Raw genomic sequence first — 26,573 nt, forward strand, 5'->3', positions numbered from 1 at the left:
TGCTGATCCAGAAGCTATACACTACTCCCACCAGTGACTTTGTTCTCTTGCTATTTATTATTTCCACCCAAACTGATTCGACATCTTGATCATTTCTCACTGTGGTATTTATTTCAACCTGTCTCGCCATTGGATTGACCTCATCACTGTCGTAATATCAAGACTACGAATCTAAAGGACAACCACATAAACTTTCAATTTGAGGTGCAACCTTTGCTAAATCAGCCTTCACTCTTATTAACGAAACCGGTAATGTAATTTTCAAGGGCCAGATCCGATGTTGAGAGAGCACCAATACAGAAAGTGCTGGCTAATATCGGGAACAGTGTTTGGATGGGACATAGGCCTAGACAAAATGCTGTTTACTTAAAAATAAGTTTTATAGCACAAAAGCCATCACATTTTGACCATACATTTTAAACTATCAATAGGACAATAGTTCGGTACTTGGGATGCAGTGATGAGGGGAGATTATTTGACATAGGTGGCATACACATTGATTAGGCACAGACTTAAGATAATGTCCGTTTCTTCATCAATTTAGAGTAATACCTTAAGTGTTAAATGAACACTGTAAATGAAGAACACATACCACTTCTAACACTTCATCAAATGCTTAATACTTCAAATTGTTGTGAAGAACTTACTTCTCCAGCATTGGTATCTCAAGTAGCTAGAAATGCACCAGATGCATTTATGTACACTTAGAAGACAGGAAAGGGGATCAGTGCCTAAACAAACCACTTGGAAGACAATAAATATCCTTGAAATAATCTCTCTTCTGTGTTAAAGTCATTGATCTTTGTCAGGACAGCATTGGTAATGCTACAAATGGTTTAGTTAATCTTGCTAGAAAATATAGAATTGGCTGTGCAACTGTTCAAGTTCAATTGCAGGCTTTCTACAGTTAGGGCTCGCCAACTCTGGAAGGTAAGTCACCAGAGTTTCACTAGGTGCAAGAAATAAAGATCTGAAAACAAATAAATACAATTTCTCTTGGAGGTTGGAATTTAAAAGCATAAAGAGGGGGGCACACTGCTATTCTCATTTTATGTGAACAATCAGCTTCTTTGACCTGAAGTCAACAACACCAGGTTAAAATTAGTATGCATATTTAAGCATCGTGAGTTGCTTCACACAGCAGTCGAGCGCAACTGTCATGCACATGTTCTCCTCGCTCTTCATCAATAGGGTTTGAATCATCAGGTAGAGTTTTTTTTTTATATTAACATTTTATTGAGGTATTTATGGTTTTATAATAACAAGAGAACAATGTACATACAAATATAAACATAGTGCAAAGGCCGTCTTCCTCCCTCACAGGTCCCACCTTTCTTATACCTTAATCAAAACTAACCCCCCCCCCGCTGACAGTTAATATTCCCCAAAGAAGGCGACGAACGGCTGCCACCTCCGAATGAACCCTAACATTGACCCTTGATTTTTTCCAAACAGAGAAATCTAGCCATGTTGGTTCGCCAGGTCTCCGACTTTAGGGGCTTTGAGTCCTTCCAAGCTAATAATATCCGGTCTCCGGGCTACCAGGGAGGCAAGGGCCAGAACGTCTGCCTCTTTCTCCTCCTGGATTCCCGGATCTTCCGACATTTCGAAAATCGCCAGCTCTGGACTCGGTGCCACCCTTGTTTTTAGCACCTTGGACATGACATCCGCAAATCCCTGTCAGAATCCCCTAAGCTTCGGGCATGCCCAGAACATCAGGTAGAGTTAATGAAGTACGACAATATTCAGTACTGTCAAAACTGATGGTTCGCTGGATCATCAGGCAGAGTTAATGAAGTACGACAATATTCAGTACTGTCAAAACTGGCCAGTCTGAATTCACAGGAGCAACTTTCTTCCAGCTTAAGAATGAGTACTTTACAGGTAGTGGAAAAGAAAAATAGAAATGCAAACTAGAGAGATAATGTGCTTAAATGCTCACACATTATAACTGCTGCAGTCTCCGCATTCACAGTAAACATAGTATGTCGATATACTAACACCAAACAACTGCTTAAAACATTTAATCTAGTTCTGATATTAGCTATCAGCTTAAACCAGTTAACACTATGTTTCTGTAGATTGGCAATTCAAAACTTAAATTGATCTCAAAAATGTGAACAAAATGAAACAGACATGTACAAAACTCATCACATCTCAGAAATTACCAATATTTCTCATGACAGTGGATTACTTTTGAAATAGGCCGATTGTTCTGCAGACAAATGCAGCATCCAATTTTAATCAGGGCAGCATGGTAGCATAGTGGTTAGCACAATTGCTTCACAGCTCCAGGGTCCCAGGTTCGATTCCCAGCTTGGGTCACTGTCTGTGCGGAGTCTGCACGTTCTTCCCGTGTGTGCGTGGGTTTCCTCCGGGTGCTCCAGTTTCCTCCCACAGTCCAAAGATGTGCAGGTTAGGTGGATTGGCCATGCTAAATTGCCCTTGGTGTCCAAAATTGCCCTTAGTGTTGGGTTGGGTTACTGGGTTATGGGGATAGGGTGGAGGTGTGGGCTTGGATAGGGTGTTCTTTCCAAGAGCCGGTGCAGACTCGATGGGCTGAATGGCCTCCTCTTGCACTGTAAATTCTATGAAATCTATGAATCAGAAAAATGCTGCAAATAATGACGAGTTAATCTGCTACTGGCAATGTTGGACAAGGGAGGGTTGATGCTCATAGCTCCCTTCTCTTCTTGAAATAATGTAATAAACAATGAGAACACCTTGAGCAATCCAACATACCCTTAGCCCTGCTCGGGAGTGCTAGATTCCAGACCCAACGCCAGAGTCATAACTGAGACCAATGCCTTGTGACTCAGAGGTGTCACCTGAGTCAAATAGACTGAACACACATCTCCAGGCAGCAAATTATTTTAAAATCTTACGCTTTTGATCACATTTAAACAAAATTATGCAATCACAAATACATGACACCAACAGGAAGGGAGGTTTCACACAGCAACTAATTGTTCAGTAGGAACAGGATGAATGCAGGTTATGAACTGCAAACTGTATAAATGCTTCAGATGAAGTTTGTTGTGCCCATTCATTGCATTTTGTAATTCTTTCACTTTTTTTCATTCAGAATACTTACCAAATTACACCAAATAAAGTTCCGCTAAAAAATAAGTTCAAACCATTGACTCTAACCACTGTCAGTTAGCCTCATGAACCAAATGACATTTGCCAATTGAAATAGGTGCAGATTCCATATTTGGTGCTGCAAAGATCGCCCTCAAGTCACCAAGGCCTTTGGGGTTTGTTGGAACAGATTACCATTATTTTTGGGGGTGGGGGGGGGGATGCTGGAGGATTCAAATGAACTCTAACTGATCTGTAGCCATAGAGTTGCGAAACAAAGCAATTAATCGCAGTATAACTAAATTGGTAAGTGTAATGTGGTTAAAATCAATTGTTGACCAGTGTGATTAATATGTTAATTACAATCATGAGAGCTGGAATGTGAACATTAATTCTGACAGGGTTAAAATCAGTGATTTCACTGCAGTGTGAATTGTTGAATGCAGTAAAAGCAAAACAGCAACTCAAGTGAAAATGTTCCTCACAGCAGCAAGCTGAGTGTCAAAGACCAGCCAAATTCCTTACCCAGCTCTTTACCGAAGGACCAGTAAGTAACCTCTTCCTCATACTCATCTGGTTTAATAGTGCATTGGAAGAAAAATCAAGCCACATTGACAACATTGGAGCAAGTGTGAGAAATTTAAATTTGTGTAAACTTTTGTTGGCAAAAATTGCAAAAGCAGGCAGTGGATAAGAAAAGTTAAATGTCAGCATGCAACACAAATAACTGCCATGCAAGGGCCAAATTCCTAAAAAAAGGAACCAGATGCTGTCAAGTTGTATCAAGGTCTACAAATATTTTCATGTTTAAAGTATCTGCATTCTTTCCAAGATAATTATGTCTGGCTTTAAAGGCAGACTTGGAACGGACTCCAAAATGATAGAAGCTACATCAAAAATGTCAAAACTCAGAATTTCTTGGTAGCATATCCTCCCCATTCCAAATAACCCAGTGTCTTCAGTACTTCTGTCCTCCTTCACAGATTTGAGACACTGCAAATTGCATGCTTTCATTTTTTTCCCCTATGTATTACAAATTGAGAATGCTATGTAAGATAGCAGCTTAATTCATGCCAAGTTAATTGCCTGTTTTTACATATCTAACCAGCGTTGATTTAGTATTATTCGCATTTTTAAAAACTTTTCTGGTCAGCTATGAGGAAAGGTTGAGGGAGCTAGGGCTTTTCTCTTTGGAGCGGAGGAGGATGAGAGGCGACTTAATAGAGGTTTATAAGATGATGAGGGGGATAGATAGAGTGGACGTTCAGAGACTATTTCCTCGGGTGGATGTAGCTGTTACAAGGGGGCATAACTATAAGGTTCAGGGTGGGAGATATAGGAGGGATGTCCGAGGTTATGGACAGCACGGTAGCATTGTGAATAGCACAATTGCTTCACAGCTCCAGGGTCCCAGGTTCGATTCCGGCTTGGGTCACTGGCTGTGCGGAGTCTGCACATCCTCCCCGTGTGTGCGTGGGTTTCCCTCGGGTGCTCCGGTTTCCTCCCACAGTCCAAAGATGTGCAGGTTAGGTGGATTGGCCATGATAAATTGTCCTTAGTGTCCAAAATTGCCCTTAGTGTTGGGTGGGGTTATTGGGTTATGGGGATAGGGTGCTCTTTCCAAGAGCCGGTGCAGACTAGATGGGCCGAATGGCCTCCTTCTGCACTGTAAATTCTATGTAAGTTCTTTACTCAGAGCGGTTAGGGTGTGGAATGGACTGCCTGCTGTGATAGTGGAGTCAGACACTTTAGGAACTTTCAAGCAGTTATTGGATAGGCACATGGAGCACACCAGAATGACAGGGAGTGGGATAGTTTGATCGTGTTTCGGACAAGGCTCGGCACAACATTGAGGGCCGAATGGCCTGTTCTGTGCTGTACTGTTCTATTGCTTAATTTCCAAAATAGCACAATATATTTTGAGCTGAGTTTCAAAGAGCTCCATTGAGCTTCCTTACCTCTTCCAAATCTATCTTTGAAATGTCAATCAAAATGCATTGCGCCTTCCTGCTATTCAGTCACTTTCAAAACATCTTAATGTGAACATTTACTGTCTCTATTTACTATTCATCTTGGATCATTTTCAAATCATGGTATAAATTACTTACCAATGCAGACATCAATCTTTCCTTTGATCGCTGCCTCATGCAAGGGAGTATAATTCCAGTTGTCTCGAGCGTTTGAATCTGCTCCGTGACACAGCAGCAAACTGACAACTTCCGCGTGCCCAAACGAACAAGCATTGTGTAGTGGGATCAGGCCGCCATCATCGCGCGCGTGAACATTTGCACCATTTTGTAACAGATGTTCTACAACATCCTTCCTGCCAAATCCTGCAACAAGATGTAAAATTCAGTGGTTGCATTACCCACAAACTACAATCACACAACTGTCAACTAATTCAGGAATATTCATTCAAAAGGAATTCAGTTATCAACGCTACAGTGTTTTAACCCTTAGATTACAAGGGTGCATTGAAAACAAATCAGCAATATTCTTTTCAATGCAAGAACTTTCAGCAAATTTATGCAGATTATAAATAATTCAAGGTAGGTATAAAATCAAAACAATTACATTATAACAAACCTGGGTGACAGTCCCAAACTGTTTGGACTTTGCAGAAAAAAAGGAAGTCAGGTTTCAAATTTGAGGGCGAACGTGAAGTGTGAGCAATCAGTGTATTTTGCACTACCTTTCCTTGATAATTAATCAATATTCATAGGGCATTACAGAGCAAAACTAGATAGCATCGTAACCCTATACATATTTGAAAAAAAGATTACAAAGATCACACAAAACCTCCCTTACAGAGGTTACGGCAATTATAAAAGCAGTCCAGATATAATGTAGCATGAGGTATTATAAACTATATTCTGCTCTTCCCCATCATCAAAGTTACTACAAATTCTAGACATAAATCAATTTTATATCAAAAGCATATAGTCATATTTCAACTTTCAGCATTAATTACAAATTATGAGAAACAATGGAAACAGCCCAATACAGATATTGTGTGTCTGGCACAATTATTGGAAATTGTAATATGGAGCACCAAGAAACCAAAATCCACAAGTTTTCATGGTTTACTGCCACTAATTGGGGAAAAAATATTTTCTTAAAGAAGGAAATATGATTTAGAGTGAACTCAGGAAATATGCATTTGGTGGAATACAGAGGGAAGGAAACAGCAAACAGGCAGCCTCTTTAAAGCGGCAAAAAATGTGTAACCATTGTAGGTATAATCACTACTTTTAAACAATTTCCCTCACTAGATTCTCATATTATACTCCGTTTGCTTACTAAATTCTCTCAGTTTCCATTTGCTTTCACAAAAGGCTGCAAACAAATAGCAGTAATGATGTCAACTTCTGCCTTTAGGTCATGTTGCAGCACAACCCATGACAAAACATATTCATTATGCTCATCAAATGTGTTCCAAATAAACAACTACTGCTGTTCAAGATTCAAACTTACCCAGTTTGAAACAACAAACTAAATGTACGACTCGGAAAGATTTTTTTTTAAATTTTGCACTTTGGGCCAATTTACCATGAAAGCACTGGCCAGTATTTGTTTTCCTGTGAATATTATTTTGTGAAGAGGTCAGCCTCTCAAAGCTCGACTGATGGCAGATCCAACAATATTCGACTGTTGTGCAAATAAACACCAAATACATCTTTTAATGGAGAAAAAGTGTGAACACAATCCATTTTGCAAGTATAGCTGCTTCAGCTTATAATTCGTATCAATATTTCCAGGACATTCTACAAAATCCTGACTTTTTCAAAATAAGGCAATTAGTTACTTGATAAAAATGTGGATTCAGTATATATTTCGTACTAATGACTTTAATAGAAGATAACTTTAAAACTAATTACTAGGGCAGCACGGTGGCGCAGTGGGTTAGCCCTGCAGCCTCACGGTGCCGAGGTCCCAGGTTCGATCCCGGCTCTGGGTCACTGTCCGTGTGGAGTTTGCACATTCTCCCCGTGTTTGCGTGGGATTCGCCCCCACAACCCAAAGATGTGCAGGTTAGGTGGATTGGCCATGCTAAATTGCCCCTTAATTGGAGAAAATGAATTGGGTACACTAAATTTTTATTTTAAATAAAGGGCTTTTTTCAATAAAGGGCCCTTGTCAAGCCCCATCAGCATCTGGTGTGCTTCAGTACGAACATCTCTCATTCCTCTAAGCTCCAATGATTATAGGCTCAAACCTGTTTAATCCTTCCTCATAAGACAACCCCGGCAATGCAGGAATCAGCCGAGGGAACCTTCTCTGAACTGCTTCCAATGCAAGTATATCCTTTCTCAAATCAAATCAACATTTTGATAATACTATGCTGTACACAGATGAGTTATCTACAAACTGGTGATTTTTTAAAAAATAATTTATGTGACTTGTTAAAACAGTATTATGAAATTAGGTAGCAATTGTTATTTTTTCACATCCTGTATAATTGATGCAGCCAGGAATATTGGAACATGGCAGACAGGAGGCAGTTATGTTTCATTAAAAGCATGTTGAGTGTAAAAGCTAAAAGACATGGAAGTTTCTACTGCAGTTATCAGTGACAAACATCCTCACCTATCTGAGGGTACGTCACATCGTCATGCTTTTTGTGGGATGTTGTTCAATAAAACATCTAAAATTGCAATTTTTCTCAGCATTGTAAAGGTAGCTGGATTATCCAACATGTGAAATGTACAGCATCTTACACTCTTGACACACTCAGGATCAAGCCAAGATTGGCAATAAAGAGGGAAAATTGTCCTTTTAACATGGCAAGACTCATATAAAGGCATCTGTCCCTTTCTTTGACAGTTTGATAGATGTAAGGACTAACACAGTATATCATGAAGCTGAAGAATTCACGTTATTTCTCCGAGAGGAGCTGATCTGTGAGGCATTGATAATTGGAGGATGAAGACCAATTTCCACCTGGATCAAGATTCAAGGAGTGGTTTCTCGGTCTAGCTTGCACACCTGCAGATTGCAGAAGGAGGCCATTTGGCCCATCGATGGACATGAATAACTGCTGACTCAAGGAAGCTTACAAACATATCCTTTCTCGTGCCAAATAACAGCCATACACATAGCATCACAAGGGACTGCTTGGAATAGTTCACGCAATTAATATAAATTTAATGGAGTAGCATTTCGAACTATACATGCACCGCACTTTAAAAAAGATGAGGATTCAGGGCAGCATGGTGAGCAGTGGGTTAGCAGCTCTGGGTCACTGTCCATGGGGAGTTTGCGTGGGTTTCCCCATGTTTGCGTGGGTTTCACCCCCACAACCCACAAAGATGTGCAGGGTAGGTGGATTGACCATGCTAAATTGCCCCTTAATTGGAAAAAAATGAATTGGGTACTCTAAATTTTAAAAGAAAAGATTAGGATTCACATTCCCCCCATGTCTGCGTAGGTCTCACCCCCGCAACCCAAAGATGTGCGCAGTAGATGGATTGGCCACGCTAAATTGACTTTTAATTGGAAAAAAAGAATTGGCTCCTCTAAATTTATTTTTTTAAAAGATGAGGGTTCTTGATGAGTTTAACCAGGGATGAGGAAAATTAGCTACAAAGTAAGTTGGAGAAGCTGGGATTGATCTCCTTGAAGCAACGAGTGCTGAGGAGAAATCTGACAGATGACAGGTAGACAAAGAAAGTTGTTCCCACTAGCTGACAATACAAGGTATAGAAGACACAGGTTCAGGGATCTGGGCAAGACGTGCATGGGGTCTACGAGGAAGAACTTTTTTGATGCAGTCAACTTATAATGATCTGGAGCACACTGCCTATGAGGGTGGTGGAAGCAGAGACGATCAATGATTTCAAAAGGGAATTGTTCAGACACTTGAGAGAAATAAGATGACTGGATTGTTCTACAGAGAATCACAGGAGCTCGATGGGTTGAATGGCTTCCTTCTGCACCATAGATGACTCTCTTACTCTGTCTCCAACAGACTGTATCTCATTAATTCATTTCATGTCTGTTATGGGCATCAGTCTCCTGTTTTATTTACCACCTCCTTAGTCACTCAGAATTCAACACAATCTTTTTATTTTCCCATGGCTGGCTGATCCACCGTATTTTACTTGCATTTCTTTGTTTCTTATTTGGTACATCTCTTTTTTCTCTTCACCACATTGTGTACAGAGACCTTTCATGTCTATTCACCCACTACTTCTCTGCTACTTGCAAATTTCTTTATCCTTTGCATTTTATACAGGACCACATTGATATTTTACATCAGTTGTTTTCGACTAAACATTAACATTGGTTAGGTGGATTGGCATGTTATATTGCTTCTTAAGTGTCCAAAGATGTGTAGGTTAGGTTAAGGGTCTGTGGGGATGGGCAGGGGAGTGGGCCTGGATGGAGTGCTCTTTTGGTGCAGACTTGAAGGGCCGAATGGCCTCCTTCTGCATTGTAGGGATTCTTTGTTGTACTTCTAACATGAACATCATGTCAAAAACTGGTCTATTAGCTCATTCACTTTCCTTAACCCTTTTTTTTCTAACCTTACTAAATTGCTTGCTTTTGTCCCGATGCATGACCAAACATTATAACCTACCTGCCCAGGGATTCTATGATCCTATTTAATTTAGTTACAGATTAACATGTGTTTCTAGCATTTCCTTTTTTAAAAAAAAGTCTTTGCAGTTTCTCCTTTTTTTTTCATTAGTACTTGTCAAGGCTTCTATAGTGTTGCCCTCGAGCCTGCACTCACTTTTACAGCCTCAACTAACTTATTTTCTTTTGCAGGATTCAAATCTTTTAAACTTTTTTAAAAGATTAATCTTCAAATGGTTTCCCCACTTGGGTGCCCTGCTGGTCCTGATTTCTATTAGCAAACAATTGGATGAAACTAGACAAAACCTTTGCACAGTTCATGGAGTTTCCTATTCCCACCTAACATCCTAAAATATGGAGATTATTTTATCTCTCAGAAAGATGACATGCTCGTGACTCCTCCTGGGATTTAAACCCAACACCAACTAGCCACGTGGTTCAACCAACCACGTTATCTGACTTTAGATGGTCTTTCAGAATTTGACCATTCTTTTTGAATCTTTTTTTTCCTGTATTGAACGGCTTAATTACAAGGTTTTTACAAACCATTCTCTAACACACCTGACAAGTTATCAGCCCTTTTCAAAATGCCAAAGGGAGCCCGCCAGTTCGGATAAAGCATATGCTGCAATCACGGTCAGCTGTCCCTGCAGCATGATAGCAAGTTCACATGGTCAGCATTTAGTACAATGAGAGAAGTTAAGACCAACAAAATGATCACTCTATTCCAGTGATTAAAGAACGTAAATTCCATTATTTTTAATACATAGGTTAACAAGATATTTACTGACATTCAGAATCGCAATACAATATTCAGTTAGATTTCTCAATAAAACCAGTAGCCTTGTCCATAATAAAGGGCTACTATTCCCTATAATTGGGCAGACTGGCTTACAGTTGCCAAATCCACAATTCATTTTTTGTATGAGTGTCAAAAAATCTAATGGTCTTGGTTACGCTCTCTGCCCTTTAAAATATTTTGGGAATCAGAGGAAAGAGGGAAGACAGAAATATTTATTCTCACGGGAACAAATCCAGTTTTCACAAAATTCTTGAGCAACCGCAGCTAGTTGTTTGTGCCTACAAAGAGATTTATTTTTAGTAACACAATAACATGAGTCACCGGCAAGTGAATCATCAACTGCTGTGGGGCTGTGCCAGTGCCAGAGTCAGTTGCTGCATTGCCTTTGCTGGATAAGCACTAAATCAAGATGATTCTGCCGAGTTGGTTGAGGAGTAAAACCCTGCTAACTGCTAAAAAACAGATCAAACGAGCGGTAGTAAAAAAAAAAATCACAATGACTTACCAGCTTTGAACAAAGACCAAAGATAATACTTGTGGTTTTTGAGGTTTAAGCTTGCTGCTAGGTCATTTGTATCTTGCTCTATTCCCACAAAACAGAATATGTTAGTGGATATCATCAATGGTCCTCTCTCCTCAAGTACCTCTTCAAACCTGCCATCATCACCTCTCTCCTCATAAAAAAATCCTTCACCCCTCCACCCTTGCAAACGACTACTTCATCTCCAAACTCCCTTGTCTCTCCAAAGTTCTTGACCATGTTGTCACCTTTCAAATGCATGGGTATTTTCAACAGAAGTCTATGTTTGAATTCCACCAACTTGGTTTCCATCCTGCCATAATACAGAAATAAATATCAAAATCACACATCATGTGACAATGACAAAGGTAAATCATCCCTGACATCTAACCACCACCTGATCTGGCCAGGATGTTGACTTTCCAGGTACCTCATTACATAAGGAACAAAAGAAGAACCCTACCAAAGTAACAGTGATATTAATGTGATGAGAGTGGGCTGCACTCCTTCACTTAACCATCAACATGAACAGACCAGCACATGGCTTGGGCTACTGGGGCCCTTCTCCAATTCAACAGTTTAGTGTTCAGGGCAGGCTGAAACCCTTTATCCAAACCCACTCATATGTATTCCAGGTCTGAAGAAAGCATCTACTGCATCCTCGGCTTCGACAACAACAAAATCCACCAGTAATGGCCAACAGACCTCCCCTTATGAGGAAACTGGCAAGGACTATTCAATAATTGCTGATGAGGCACGAGCAGAACAAAACCCGCACAGATTATGCACACCCGCAGCAAAGCAAAAGGATGATGAAGAGGGAAAGCTAAGGTCAGAAAAAACATTTAAAACGGCAGAATCCCATAGTCCAAAAGACTGAATTCTGCCAAAAGTTCTCATCCTTGAATGTAAGCATTTTCATCCTTGTTTTCACAACTCCCCACCCTATGTCTGTAATCTCCTCCAGCACTAATACACTCCAAGGTATCTGTACTTTTTCAATTCTGGCTTTCTGAACACCCTCGGCTTCATGCCAATGCTCTCGGCTCTAGAATTCCCTTCCTAAACCTCTCCACTTCTCATGACTCTTATTTCTCTCCTGTAAACCTACCTATTGACAATACTTTTAGTCAGCTTCCCACATCTCATTATCTGGCTCAGTGTCAAATGTTGTTAGACAATGCCCTGGGGAGCACCCAGGGGTGTTTTCCTATGTTAAAAAGTATAAAAGTTACGGACATTGATGATAAAGATGAGATATTTTGGGTTCATTATTTAAAGAGCCCCTAACATGGTAACAAAATAGTGACCACAAATATTGGACTTAAAACATATATAGTATTCAACTGATATAACTGAAATCATTTGATAACAGGATGCCACAACCCCTCACACTCACTCTTGCAAGGAAGAATTCACAAAACTGTTCAACAAGGCACTGACCAGCCAACTGTAGATACTTAAGCTGCAAGCTCCAAGGTTCAAGAATATGGAAGGTTCGGAGGTGATAAATAAGGAAGAAAAGTTATCTCCAGATTTTGTGTGAATATCCTGCGGACAGATGTGAAGCCAAACAGGAGGATCTGGTATTAGTTATTGTCCCCAATGATAAGAAGCATTAGGAGCTGAAGATGCAAATAAATTGCTCGGTGGAGGTGAATACCCATGACCATGACCGAATTGAAGAAATTAGGAAGCAGAACATTAACTTCTGAGAAATGTATGCAGCAGGCTTCAAAGCTCCAAATTATTTTATGAAACGATAAAACACTCAAACAAAATGCCTTAAATAAAAACAAAAAAATGCTGGAAATATACAAGTCAGGCAGCACCTGCAGAGCGAGAAACAGAACTTTCAGGTCGATGAATAGCTAACACCCATGGAATCAAAATTTACAGGGCAAGAAAAAGATTAATACGATTAAGATATGATTAATTTTATACACAGTATATACTAGTTGGGAGTGGCACCTATTTTACCATCAATATGCTGAAAATACTCAGGTATTAGGTACTATCTGTGCATTAGGTTTGTGACCTTGCTTATGGGCAGCACAGTGGCTAGCACTGCTGCCTCACGGAGCCAAGGACCCCGGGTTTGATCCCTATCCGTGTAGAGTTGGCACATTCTCTCCGTGTCTGTGTGGGTCTCACCCCCACAACCCAAAAAGATGTGCAGGGTAGGTGAATTGGCCATGCTAAATTGCCCCTTAATTGGAAAGAAAAGAATTTGGTACACTAAATTTTTTTTTTTTAAATGGCTTGTGAATTTCCATCAGAATGTTTGAACCTTTGACTTAGTCTATTGGCTCCTTTAGAGGCTAAAAGCTAAGCCCAAAATTTTTAGCAACAGGCAGTTTGCTATGAGAACAAAGCCTTGGAAGTTAAAAATGACACTAGACTTACAATGAGAATTGGTGATAATATCTATACGCATCATCAGGATAACATTTGAATTTCTGTTCACCATGTAACTCCATCAGAAATAATTCAGCTGGGCTTTATTCACACGATAAAATGAAAAACAATGTTGTTTCTCTTCAATATTCACACAGTACTAACATTCTATATTTCAAATTTTGTTGCAATATTAACTTTCTATTCTATGAATTTCAATTTCTCTTACATGAAGGATGAAATGGTCCATAGACCAACTTCAATCATTTATTCTGACATAATGCAACAGGTGGCACTTCTCACTAAAAGTGAAAAATGTAATTTCAGAATCATACTGGCCAGTTCTCCTTTTGAGGAGCAACTGGAACTGTTTCACCATTGGAATCTCTTGCTGATTATTCCACCAAACATACTGTGAGACTATTCTTGCCAGCCCACTTTCCATCGCACATCCCACCCATACACCAGTGATCCCTCAAACTTTGCGAAGGGAAAACATTCCCTGCTCCTCATATCACTGCAAAATATCTATGCCTTCAAGAACAATTATTATGAATGACTGGATTAACATTCTATCCGTGATTGAAAAACAGGCACTGGCATTAAGCCCCTTAGTGAGGCCTTCTGCTTGGTTAGTTTACAGTAGCTGCCCTGGCCAAATTGCCGGTGACAAATTATAATCTGGTTTGTAGCCCTAGTTTGTTGGTACTTTTTTCCTCCTCGAAGTACTCTTCATACTTATCCTTTAAACACTCTGTCTACCATAACTTCTCTTACCTCAAGCTTTTCACCTGGATATCTGCTCGGAGCAACTTCTCATCCTCTTTGATTTCAACCTTCAATTCAGTTTTTCTTGCTCTTACACAATCTATTGTCATCTCCAAACATGAATAATCCAATGCTCCTCTGCTGGCCTCAGCTTTGCATCTTTCACAAGCTTCAGCTCATCAAAAGTTTTGCTTTCTGTATCCTATCCCATAACAAATCCTGCTCACCCATTACCTCTTTTGGTGACCTAGATTGTCTCCCAGGTCCCAGCATTTCAAATTTTAAAATGTCATATCCATACTGAAATCACTTCCTGATATCTGTAACCTCCTCCAGCTCTATTTTCCACTTCCAAACTTAACTTGTCATCTTGTACATATCCCACTCTCACTTCATCTCACATTGGCAGTCCTGTCTTCAGTCATCTAGGCAATACATTTGAGAATTATTCCTTAAGCCCTTTTGCCTCAACAGTTAAAAAGTATAGCATATAGATTACAAATATATGCACAAGTAGTTGTTTTAAATTCTCTAAAGCTTCATAGCATTCACATGGCATGGTGGCACAGTGGTTAGCACTACTGCCTCACAGAACCAGGAACCCGGGTTTGATTCTGACCTGTAGAATTTGCACATTCGCCCAGTGTCTGCATTGGTCTCCTACGGATGATCTGGTTTCCTCCCACAGTCCAAAGATGTGCTGGCTAGGTGGATTGGCCATGCTAAGTTGCCCCTTAGTGGCTAAAGGATAGGTGGGGTACTTCTTCGGAGGGTTGGTGCAGGCTCGATGGGCCGAATGGCCTCCTTCTGCACTGCAGGGATTCTATGATTTCTGTCATGTGTGAAATCATGTCATAAAATTCTTTCCATAAGAACAATGTAATACTAAAGGCAGACTTGAATCATGTATTGACTGATTCTCCCTTTTAAAATGCAGCCTATTCATTCAAGTACCATCATCCAGCAACATTCTTGCAATCAACCAAAACATAACCCTATGCTGTCTTAATATTTAACTTACATTAAATGCTATCACGGTATGAACCCTGAACAGTCATTGAGCAAAGAAACTAGTGCCAAAGAAACTGCTGCCATCGGAAAATGAACAAAGCCACCTAGAAAAAAAAACCGTATAAACTGCAAACATTCAGGCTGCTGTTTAACATCAGGGTTCAAGTGGCCATTATAATCAGTGCAAAGGTCAACATTATCACATCACAAGTCCTTGATTCAATCACCTATCCTTTAATCATGACCAGATAGCCATCCTTTAATCATGATCAGATAGATCACTAATGCCCTAGCTCAATGAAGAGTGCATGCAATGTCAGGTCATGTTAGCAGGACTAAACTGGCCAACAGTGTCCGTGCAATGGATGGGTATTCATGTTCTCCAGGAAACGGCTCCAGCCTTGTACAGCAATAGCCTCAAGACCATGAGAACACACAATTCTGTACATTCAGAGGAAAATCAGAGAAGGCTGTGTCAACTTTGATTCAGAGAAATAAAACCTGAAATTGGTATTAGACGTGCTGCAACATGTTAAAATAGAGCTTGATGTTGATCTTTTTTTTACATTTTTTTTTTAAACTCCTTGCACAGAAGTCCTCAGGGCCACACAGGCAAACATCACCTTGAGACCCCCACAGACCTTGCTATTATTGCACATGCTTTGTCTGCTTCAGACGATGATCACTAACCATAAACAAATTCAGCCGTGCTTGTTACTAAGGGCAAGAGGATACATATCCTAACTATAATGCAACCCTCCCACCCCACCACAAATTGGAACTTTGGGATAAAAGGAGTAATGAATAGATTATAGTGTGAGATCGAAGTCACAAAAGTTGATACTTGTTTTTTTAAATAAATTTAGAGTACCCAGCACGGTAGCACAAGTGGATGGGCAGCACAAGTGGATAGCACTGTGGCTTCACTGCTGAGTGAAATAAGGGCCCATGATATTCGAGGCAAGGTACTAACATGGATTGACAATTGGCTGTCAGGCAGAAGGCAGAGAGTTGGGATAAAAGGTTCTTTTCGGAATGGCAACCGGTGATGAGTGGTGTCCCGCAGGGTTCAGTGTTGGGGCCACAGCTGTTCTCTTTATATATTAACGATCTAGATGACGGGACTGGGGGCATTCTGGCTAAGTTTGCCGGTGATACAAAAATAGGTGGAGGGGCAGGTAGTATTGAGGCGGTGGGGAGGCTGCAGAAAGATTTAGACAGTTTAGGAGAGTGGTCCAAGAAATGGCTGATGAAATTCAACGTGGGCAAGTGCGAGGTCTTGCATTTTGGAAAAAAGAATAGAGGCGTGGACTATTTTCTAAACGGTGACAAAATTCATAATGCTGAAGTGCAAAGGGACTTGGGAGTCCTAGTCCAGGATTCTCTAAAGGTAAACTTGCAGGTTGAGTCTGTAATTAAGAAAGCAAATGCAATGTTGTCATTTATCACAAGAGGCTTGGAATATAAAAGCAGGGATGTACTTCTGAAGCTTTATAAAGCACTAGTTAGGCCCCATTTAGAATACTGCCCCACACCTCAGGAAGGACATACTGGCACTGGAGCGGGTCCAGCGGAGATTCACACGGATGATCCCAGGAATGGCAGGCCTAACATACGATAAACGTCTGAGGATCCTGGGATTATATTCATTGGAGTTTAGGAGGTTGAGGGGAGATCTAATAGAAACTTACAAGATAGGGTGGACGTAGGGAAGTTGTTTCCATTAGCAGGGGAGACTAGAACCTGGGGGCACAGCCTTAGAATAAAAGGGAGTCACTTTAGAACAGAGATAAGGAGAAATTTCTTCAGCCAGAGTGGTGGGTCTGTGGAATTCATTGCCACAAAGGGCGGTGGAGGCCGGGATGTTGAGTGTCTTTAAGACAGAAGTTGATAAATTCTTGATTTCTCGAGGAATTAAGTGCCATGGAGAGAGAGCGGGTAAATGGAGTTGAAATCAGCCATGATTGAATGGTGGAGTGGACTCGATGGGCCGAATGGCCTTACTTCCGCTCCTATGTCTTATGGTCTTATTCATGATCTCATTGACTGGCAGAGCAGGCTCAATTGACCATATCATAGAATTTACAGTGCAGGAGGCCATTCGGTCCATCAAGTCTGCACCGGCCCTTGGAAAGAGCACCCTACCCACGCCCACACCTCCACCCAAACCCCGTAACCCAACTAACTTTTTGGGACACTAAGGGCAATTTAGCACAGCCAATCCACCTAACCCGCACATCTTTGGACTGTGGAGGAAACCGGAGCACTCGGAGGAAACCCATGGACACGGGGAGAACATGCAGACACCGCACAGACAGTGACCCAAGCCAGGAATCGAACCTGGGACCCTGGAGCTGTGCTAACCACTATGCTACCGTGCTGCCCACTATGGCCTACTCCTGCTCCTAATTCAATGTCTGTTGGTCCTCCTACCTTACTTCATCTCACTCTATTAGCATATCCTTCTCTGCCATTCTCCCCTATGTACTTTTATGGCTTCCCCTTAAATAGATGCTAATCATCTCAACTGCTTTTACGATCTAGATCTGCATTGAAAGCACAAAAGGTTTTCCTGAATTCCTTTTTGGATTTATTGATGACTATGTCACATTTATCTTTTTTCGTTTTAGACAATCCAATAGTCGAAACACCTTTTCTTTATCTGCCCTATCAATCCCTTTCATAAATTTAAGATCTCTATCAGGTTGCCTCTCCGCATTCCTCATCTATTGAAAAAAATCCAACCTGTTCAGTTTTCCCTGATAATTACCCTGTGTTTTAGTAACATCCTTGGAAATCATTTTTGCATCTTCAGAAATCCTTATCCTTTTTGTAATATGGAAGCTATAATTGAACATACTGCTCAAACATTTTACATTAACATCAGATACAAATGAAAAAACAAATGCACACGTCATGTACCAAAATTGGTCCCAACACTTCATTCTATATGAGCTTAGATCATCCAACATGTAACAATATATGCTATCCCAACACATTTCTCAAGCATTAAAAAATCTTTTTAACATTTATTCTAGGGATATGGGTTTGCCAGGAAGACTGCCATTTATTGCCCATGCCTAACCTTGAGAAGGTGGTGGTGAGCCACAGGAGTGGCTTGCTAGACAATTTCAGAGGACTGTTAAAGGTCCACACATTACTGTGGGTCTGGAGCGAAATTTAGGCCAGGGTGCACAAGGACAGCATTATACCGTTCCCTAAAAGTTACTCATGAACCAAATGGGTTCTTACAGCAATTTGGTCATTTCACGGACACCATTACTGATAGATTTTTACTCCAGATTTACTTAATTGAATTTAAATTCCCCAGCTGGTGGGATTTGACCTTATCTCTCCAGATCATGAGTCCAGGCCTCTGGATTACTAGCCCAGTAATATAACCATTACGCTACTTTACCTCGCCTTGAAAGGCTTTTCAAAACTCAAATTCAATTTATGTTTAAATAGTTATATAGGCTAAACTTATTTTCGCTACAATTATCAAGCAGTTAACAGAATAAATCCAACATCTGGTTAAGTATCAACTTTTGGAGGGCAGCACGGTGGCGCAGTGGTTAGCGCTGCTGCCTCACGGCACCAAGGTCCCAGGTCCAATGAGGAGTTTGCACATTCTCCCCGTGTTTGCGTGGGTTTTGCCCCACAACCCAAAGATGTGCAGGGTAGGTGGACTGGAAAAATGAATTGGGTACATGGAACATAGAACATACAGTGCAGGAGGCCATTCGGCCCATCGAGTCTGCACCGACCCACTTAAGCCCTGACTTCCACCCTATCCCCGTAACCCAATAACCCCTCCTAACCTTTTTGGTCACTAAGGACAATTTATCATGGCCAATCCACCTAACTTGCACGTCTTTGCACTGTGGGAGGAAACCGGAGCACCCGGAGGAAACCCACGCAGACATGGGGAGAACGTGCAGACTCCGCACAGACAGTGACCCAGTGGGGAATCGAACCTGGGACCCTGGCGCAGTGAAGCCACAGTGCTATCCACTTGTGCTACCGTGCTGCCCATCCACTTGTGCTACCGTGCTGGGTACTCTAAATTTTTTTTTAAAAACAAGTAACAATTTTAGTTACTTCGATCTCACACTATAATGAAAAACGTATAATGAAAAATAATTGCACTCAATGACTCTCACATGCGCTTTTTAGGCGAATGGCAAAATGAAATGCTACAATGCAACTTGAAACTGAATAAATTCGGGCAACAGCTCTGCTCTAATAGATGCCACCAAGATAGTTTATCATGAGCTCCACTACTATGTCACAGCAATGCAGAGCATGGATTGGCATTTGAAAACTACCATGTACAGCAAGTTACTGGTCCTATGCATGGCTTAGAGAACTGAGCTGAAACTAGGCAGTTCCCTGCTGGGAGAATAAGTTTATTTTTAAACTAAACACCCCCACTGGCCAATTTCTCGCCACCCCAATAGAACAACATTGGCAAATATCCGGGACAACTGAACACGCAGTTCAGGATAAAGGCAAAAACTAACTCTACTCACTCCCAAGTTTACAAACTTCAACATGAAGGATGAAGATTTAATTTCAATATCTTTTGGAATCACAATTAGCCTATTAACAATAATGAAAACAGATTCCTACTTTTATACACTACACCTCATGTAATCTGTTCCAGTCCTAAATTCCATAGAATACAGTGCAGAAGGAGGCCAATGGCCCATCGAGTCTGCGCCAACCCTCAAAAAGAGCACGCTACCTCGGCCTACTCCCCTGCAATCCCAAGCAATCCACTAAACCTGCACATCTTTGGACTGTGGGAGGAAACCAGACCACTGGGAGGAAACGCACACAGACATAGGGAGAATGTGCAAGCTCTACACAGTCACCCAATGCCAGAGTCGAACCCGGATCCCTGGCTCGGTGAGGCAGCAGTGCTAACCACTGTGCCCCTGTGGAATGATATCACCCAAACACATCCTTGGATTGAAAACAAAAGGAAAGCTTTTAACCTTTAGTATTAAAATTCCTCAACCATAAACTTCAAAAGTAACTTAGGGACTTCAAAATTAATTTAGGGAAGCAATGGCGTAGTGGTATTGTCACTGGACTAGTAAACCAGAGATGCAGTGTAATGCTCTGGGCACCCAGGTTCAAATCCCACCACTGCAGATGGTGAAATTTGAACTCAATAAAAATCTGAATTAAAAGTCTAATGATGGCCGTGAAACCATTGTTGATTGTCATAAAAACCCATCTGGTTCACTGATGTCCTTTAAGGAAGGAAATCTGTCATCCTTACCTGGTCTGGCCTGCATGTGACTCCAGACCCACAACAATGTGGTTGACTGTTAATTGCCCCCTCAAGGGCAATTAGGGATTGTTAATAAATGCTGGCACAGCTTGCAACACCCACGTCCCATAAACACATTTTTTTAAAAACTTGAATGGGTAAGTTTGCAGCAAAGAAATGGGACTAATTGGATAGTTCTTCCAAAGAGTTCATCTCGCCTTGCTACATTCTTCTTTATTCTATCAACTTGCAGAAATTCAGAATTCTGGAAGAGATGGTTGAACATTACTACTTTAGAAAAAGAAACAAGCTGAGGCATATGGATGTCTCCAAAGCGTGAACAGCTCTTCTCACGAACACGAGGAAGCCAAGAACTTTGCATCTGGACGTGATGAGGTGTTTGAGAACAGCTGTCAATATATCCCCCTCGCGGCTGTGAGTGAACATTCAATCCCCAAATGCCTCTTACCTCACAATTTCCACTTAAAACTCATTATCCATTTAAAAATCATTCTGGACCTGCAGACACTATTATTCTAACATGAAGCTGATGTTGACTTTGATGTGGACTTTGACTTTAAAGTATACAATGTACAAAAAAAATCATATACTTTCTCATTTTCTATCCCAAAGTAAATCCTTGTAAATTTACATCAGACATATAATAATAATCTTTATTAGTGTCACAAGTAGACTTACATTAACACTGCAATGAATGTACTGTGAAAATCCCCTAGTCCCCACACTCTGGCGCCTGTTCAGGTACAGTGAGGGAAAATTCAGAACGTCCAATTCATCTAACAAGCACATCTTTTGGGATTTTGTGGGATGAAACTGGAGCACCTGGAGGAAACCCACGCAAACACGGGGAGAACATGCAGACTCTGGACAGACAGTGACCCAAGCCGGGAATCGAATCCGGGTCCCTGGTGCTGTGAAGCAACAATGCTAACCACTGTGCTACCATGCCACCCACAGAATAATTGTTCCACCGAAATTGTTTTAGCTGTTACAATTACATAGAAACAGGAAAAGTCTATTCAGTCCCTGGAACTGGTTCTTCCATTCTACTCGATCGTGGCTAATCTGTATCTTAAGTTGTGAAATATTCAGTATTTCATAAACATGTCTAAAGCTGCCAAAATTAATTTCACTCCAGTTGGCCTGATAATTAAAGTATTTCTTGTTAAATTTATATTTTATATGGTAGCATCAAAATTTGTGAAGAAACATGGGGAGACTGAAAAATAAGAACTCACTTCAATGGTACAACTGTTTTTTAGACTATATAACAGCTTCAGCCAGAGGCTGATCAAGATCAAATCTAGCAATAAAATCACACAAGACATCTTTGACTTCTACTGAATGGCAGAATGTTTCAAGTCATAGGCCCACTTGATTCTAAACACTAAGCGAAGAGTAAATGTACAATTTCAAATTTGTATCAGCATGATAAAAATGAAGGTAAAGAAATTTGAAGTGAAATATAATCTTCAAGCATTCAATCTCGCCTCAAAGTAACACCTTCCAAACAAAAAAGTTTATTTGAATTCAATATTCAATTCTCATGAGTATTTTAGTTAGCTGTTGCCAGCAGCAAAAATCAGAAAATAACCTCTTATTCAACCAAATCTCAAGTCATATTCAATCTAAAAAGGTAGAACTATTGCAACAAATAATATAAGCACAAATAGTTAACTCCAATCCAATATTAAACCAGGCCCAACAATTAAAATTACTGACTTGTGGTGTGGTCTGCATATACCAAAAATATCCATAAATTAGCTTGTTGCATAAAATCACATTTAATAACACCTCTCCACTGATAATTGAAAGGGAGACGGTTTTCAACAAAAAAAAACATAGAATGGCTTAAATTACCATTACTTTCTGACTTGAGGCAAAATTTAAATTAAAAATGTCAGTAGAATTGCTTGGATGTACAGTGGAATAGTGAACATTCCAAAACCAAGTTACATCTCAAATTTATTCATTTCTTACTTGGTATCAAAAGCTGGACAGCATTTTAATAAAAGCAGGTGGTTCTGGAAAGGCTCAGCAGGTTTGGAGTATTTGTACAGAGAGAAGTTAATGTTTTGAGTCCAAAGTGGACTCAAAGGGTTAACTCAGGTTCTCATTCCGCAGAGACTGACAGACTTCTGAGTTTTTCCAGAACTTTGTTTTTATTTCAGATCTCCAGCATCTACAATATTTTGCTTTTTAATATTTTAACAATGTTGCTTTTGCAGGACATGTTTAGTATTGAGGTGGTTCACTGTATTTTTTAAAAATGTCTTATTCTAATTAACGGAACTGAAGCACTCAGGGGAGCACTTTTACTATTTTATAACCCAAACCATTTATCAATCTTCTAGAAAGGGACCTCACCTTTATCAAACTTCTTACATTAATCCAGAAAACACATTACACTCTGTAAAGAATCTAGAAAAAGCCAGTTATCAATCAGCATAATTTTTTCAACCCTACCATAGACAGCAGTCCATCTTCCACTTAATTTATGAATAAATATGTTCGGATTCCTTTCCCTCCATGCTCAAAAATACAAAAATCTAAGAAAACATTAATCCATCCCACATGTAACCTTGGGGCCAGCTGTTCTACATGTTCTCTAGCCACCCCAAAGAAATCCTAGAAATGCTGACATGCTAAACAACCATTTGGTACACTGCGCCTTTGTGCATCATGCCTCATGAAGCACTTGATCATTTTGTTCTGCAGTCAAAATCATTTCAGGCAGTTTTTCTACTTTTGAATTTAACACTTTTAAAAAGCCCGTCAGAAAATATGATACAATTTAGTATCTCAGTGTTAGTTATTTTTATTGGATTTCATGCACCTGTTGAAAAGCTGGTTTACCCACACTTCAACCCATCCAAAAAGCAACTTTAGGTGAAATCTAAATCCCAATGCAAACTTTAGGGACAGCATCTCATCTCCAGTTAGGCATGTTGCAGACTTCCGGACTCAACATGGAGTTCAACAACTTCAGACTGAACTCTCTCTCTTTTACCTTCACCCCATTTTTACTTCTATCAATTTATTTTGATTTTTTCCATTGCTTCATTTTCTCATTGCCCTTTTCATCCTGCTTTCCCCTTGCCACCATCTCCCCTACCCCAACTCCACTAGGGCCCTGTTCCAGGTTGTCCTTTGACACATGCTTACCTTTGTTTTGCTCTGCCATTAACATATCTGATTGCAATGGCCACAATCATCACCCTTCTGACGACCACCATTACATTCCCTTTGTCTTTTTGTCCACAACACCGTTATCAATCTCTCTCTGGCCTCCACATATCGCTGGCCCTCTATCCTGTTCCATCCCCCAACAGTATAAATCTCATCCTCAAAGAGTCATCCAGACTCAAAACGTTAGGCCTGTTCTCTCTCCAGATGCTGTCAGACCTGCTGGGATTTTCCAGCATTTTGTTTTAGAAGAGATCTGTTGTACTGTAGAAATAGTATAACAAAGTTCCACATAAGTCATTGTTTTTCAAAACCTTATTTTGTGTGTGTGTGTGGGGGGGGGGGGGGGGGGGGGGGGAAATAGTTGCACCTGATGGTGTTCTTAAAACTGTACAAATATTAACCACATCATATCCAAGTTCTTTCATTTCAGTGGGTAGCACAAACTCAGCAGCTTTACCCAATAAGAGTTATTTCTGGAATTTAACATTTGAGAAACCCAAGGACCACAGCTCACTGCAGCACAGTTGAGAAGAGTAAGAGTGACAAGCTGGATCAGGTAGACGTTTAAGAAAGTTTGGGCTTTAAATTTCAGTAATTGGGGAGTGGGTCCTAAACAATGAAAAACTACAACATCAAATGCAGGCGACAAAGGAGTTACCATCCAAAAAAAGGTTCTTGAATGGGTTGAGAACACCTCATAAAGGAGGCAAGTGGTGTTACAGATATCACGTGGCACATAAGACCATAACGCATAGGAGCAGAATTAGGCCATTCGGCCCATCGAGTCTGTTCCACCATTCGATCATGTGTGTTATGTTCTTCACCCTCATTCTCCTGCCTTCTCCCCATAACCCCTGATCCCCTTATTAATCAGGTACCTATCTATCCTGATAGATCTTCTGGGCTGGTTTTGGCTACCTGAAGTGATCAGAGAAGAAACTTCCAGAGTAAATCTTCCCTTGTTGGACCTTGACTTGTCTGCTTCTGTAATATCCCAAGAGAAGCAATAGGGTGGATGGGGAGAGAAATCACTGGAAAGTTCCTCTCCGATATCGTTAGATAATTAAACCAGAAGATTCTGGGGGTAGGAAGTTGTCCCATCCATTATGAGCGTGACGCAGGCTTGGATCAGCTGGTCTTGCCCATTATTTTCATCTGTACCGATATTGAGAAACTGCTTTCATTGGAGGAAAGACAATTGTGTGCAACAAAATTTCAGCACAACCGCCCTCCCTTTACAAGTGACCCAATAACGAAACTATTGTTTACATCACCACAACAGAAGCTTTATCCTCCCCGTACCATTCTCCCCAACATTTTCTCGAGCTCCCGATCTCTATGAAGATTATGTCCATTTAAATAACATGATTTCCTGCCACACGATAGATGGTAAAGGTTTGCATGGGACTATCATTTTTAAATACATGGAATGTAGCAACAGATGCCGACATTCGCGGCCGCTAATTCTGGTGATCCCCGTTAGCGCTCTTCTCTAGCCCACGGCAACATTCACATCCCCTCCCTCCCTCCCACCCCTCCTCGCATTCCACAGGCGCTGCGTTGTTTTGACTCCACCTCAGTCCCGGGCTCCCGTCAACATCGGGAGATGGACGCCCGCTCCTCTGCTCTAATCGGCCGAGCTACCGCTAAATGGGGTTACGTACCTGCGGCGAAGTGCAGCGGCGTGGATTTCCTGCCGGCCATGTCCTTGGCGTTCACATTGCCCGAATCCACCAGTCGCTTCACCCGCACAACGTCGCCGTTCCTGCAGGCCTCGAACAGCTCGCGGCCCGAGTCACTCACCACCGCCGCCCCTGCCCCTCCTCCACCACCACCTCCAGTTGGTGGCGGCGGCACCGCCGCCCCAGAACCCGGCGGAGTGGCGTTACCGCCAGTGAATCCTGGTGAATCGGGCCTATCGGTGGTCGGAGCCGCTGTCGAGGTCGGCCCGGGATCTGAGGCGCTCGGAGAGAGCAGACTCCGCCGCGCCGCCATCTTCCACCGTCACTGCAGCAACGCCGCCTGACGTCACTGAGACGCAGGGAACGGGCACGCCGACCCCGGGCGGGAGCGCGCGTTCGCCCATCACCCCCGCGGGGCGCGCACGCGCGATACGCCACCTGGCCAAGGAGAGCGCGTCGTACGTACGCCACCTGACGAATGAGGGGTGCGCGCACGTCGTACGTCGCCTGGTGAGAGAGAGGCGCGCGCCCAGAACGCCGCCTGGCGAAGGGGGCGCGCGCGCGGATCGCCACCTGGCGGCGGGGTTTATCCTCCCCTCACCCTTCAGTCACTGGGGACGGCTTGTGGCTGCCCGCCCTGCTCGTTCGTTCAGTGCGTTGATTGGCCGTTCCATCCAGCGCTCCGATTGGCTGATAGAATCATATTGCTGTTGCTATGCAGGCGGCCATTCTGCCCATCATGTCTGCTCCAGCCCATCAAATGAAAAATTAACTTCGTGCCATTCCCCCGCTTTCTCCATGTAACCCTGCACATTCTTCCTTTTCAGATAACAGTCCAGTTCCCCTTGTAAATGTGTCTGATGAATCATCATCATAGAATCCCTGCAGGGCAGAAGGAGGCCATTCGGCCCATCAAGTCTGCACTGACCCTCCAAATGAGCACTCCACCCAAGCCCCACCCGATCCCTGCAAGCCCATAACTTAACCTTCACATGGCCAATCCACCTATCCTGTACATTTTTGGACCGTGGGAGCACCCGGAGAACGTTCAAAATCCACACAGACAGTGGAGGCAGGAATTGAAACCGGGTCTCTGGCACAGTGCCACCGTGTTGCTCACCACACTCTCAGGCAGTGCATTCCAGACCTTATCCACTGGCTTTGTGAAAGGGTTTCTAATTCCTCCACTGCTTATTTTACTAATTACTTTGAATCTGTGCCCTCTCCTTGATCCTTTCACCA

General features: G+C 41.7%; 1 protein-coding gene and 1 long non-coding RNA gene across 4 annotated transcripts in view; one reads left to right on the top strand and one right to left on the bottom strand.

The window, feature by feature from the left end:
- LOC140429706 (poly [ADP-ribose] polymerase tankyrase-1) overlaps window positions 1-25,671 on the bottom strand; it is a 204,039-nt gene extending 178,368 nt beyond the window's left edge. For 2 of the 3 annotated variants that reach the window (XM_072517033.1, XM_072517032.1), the window contains exons 1-2: window positions 25,314-25,670; window positions 5,190-5,414 (exon numbers count right to left, since the gene is read on the bottom strand). In XM_072517033.1, the coding sequence (XP_072373134.1) occupies window positions 5,190-5,414; window positions 25,314-25,644 (556 nt within the window). In that variant the 5' untranslated portion in view covers window positions 25,645-25,670. Of the gene's footprint in view, window positions 1-5,189; window positions 5,415-25,313 lie in introns of all 3 variants that reach the window. The other variant, XM_072517034.1, reaches the window with a different exon arrangement.
- Window positions 3,550-21,634, top strand: LOC140429707 (uncharacterized). Its single transcript, XR_011949175.1, has 3 exons — window positions 3,550-3,628; window positions 11,618-11,813; window positions 20,693-21,634. It is a non-coding gene; the product is annotated as an uncharacterized lncRNA (long non-coding RNA).
- Window positions 25,672-26,573: the final 902 nt, after the last annotated feature.

The sequence above is a fragment of the Scyliorhinus torazame genome, chromosome 9, assembly GCF_047496885.1.
Source record: "Scyliorhinus torazame isolate Kashiwa2021f chromosome 9, sScyTor2.1, whole genome shotgun sequence".
NCBI classification, from domain to species: domain Eukaryota; kingdom Metazoa; phylum Chordata; class Chondrichthyes; order Carcharhiniformes; family Scyliorhinidae; genus Scyliorhinus; species Scyliorhinus torazame.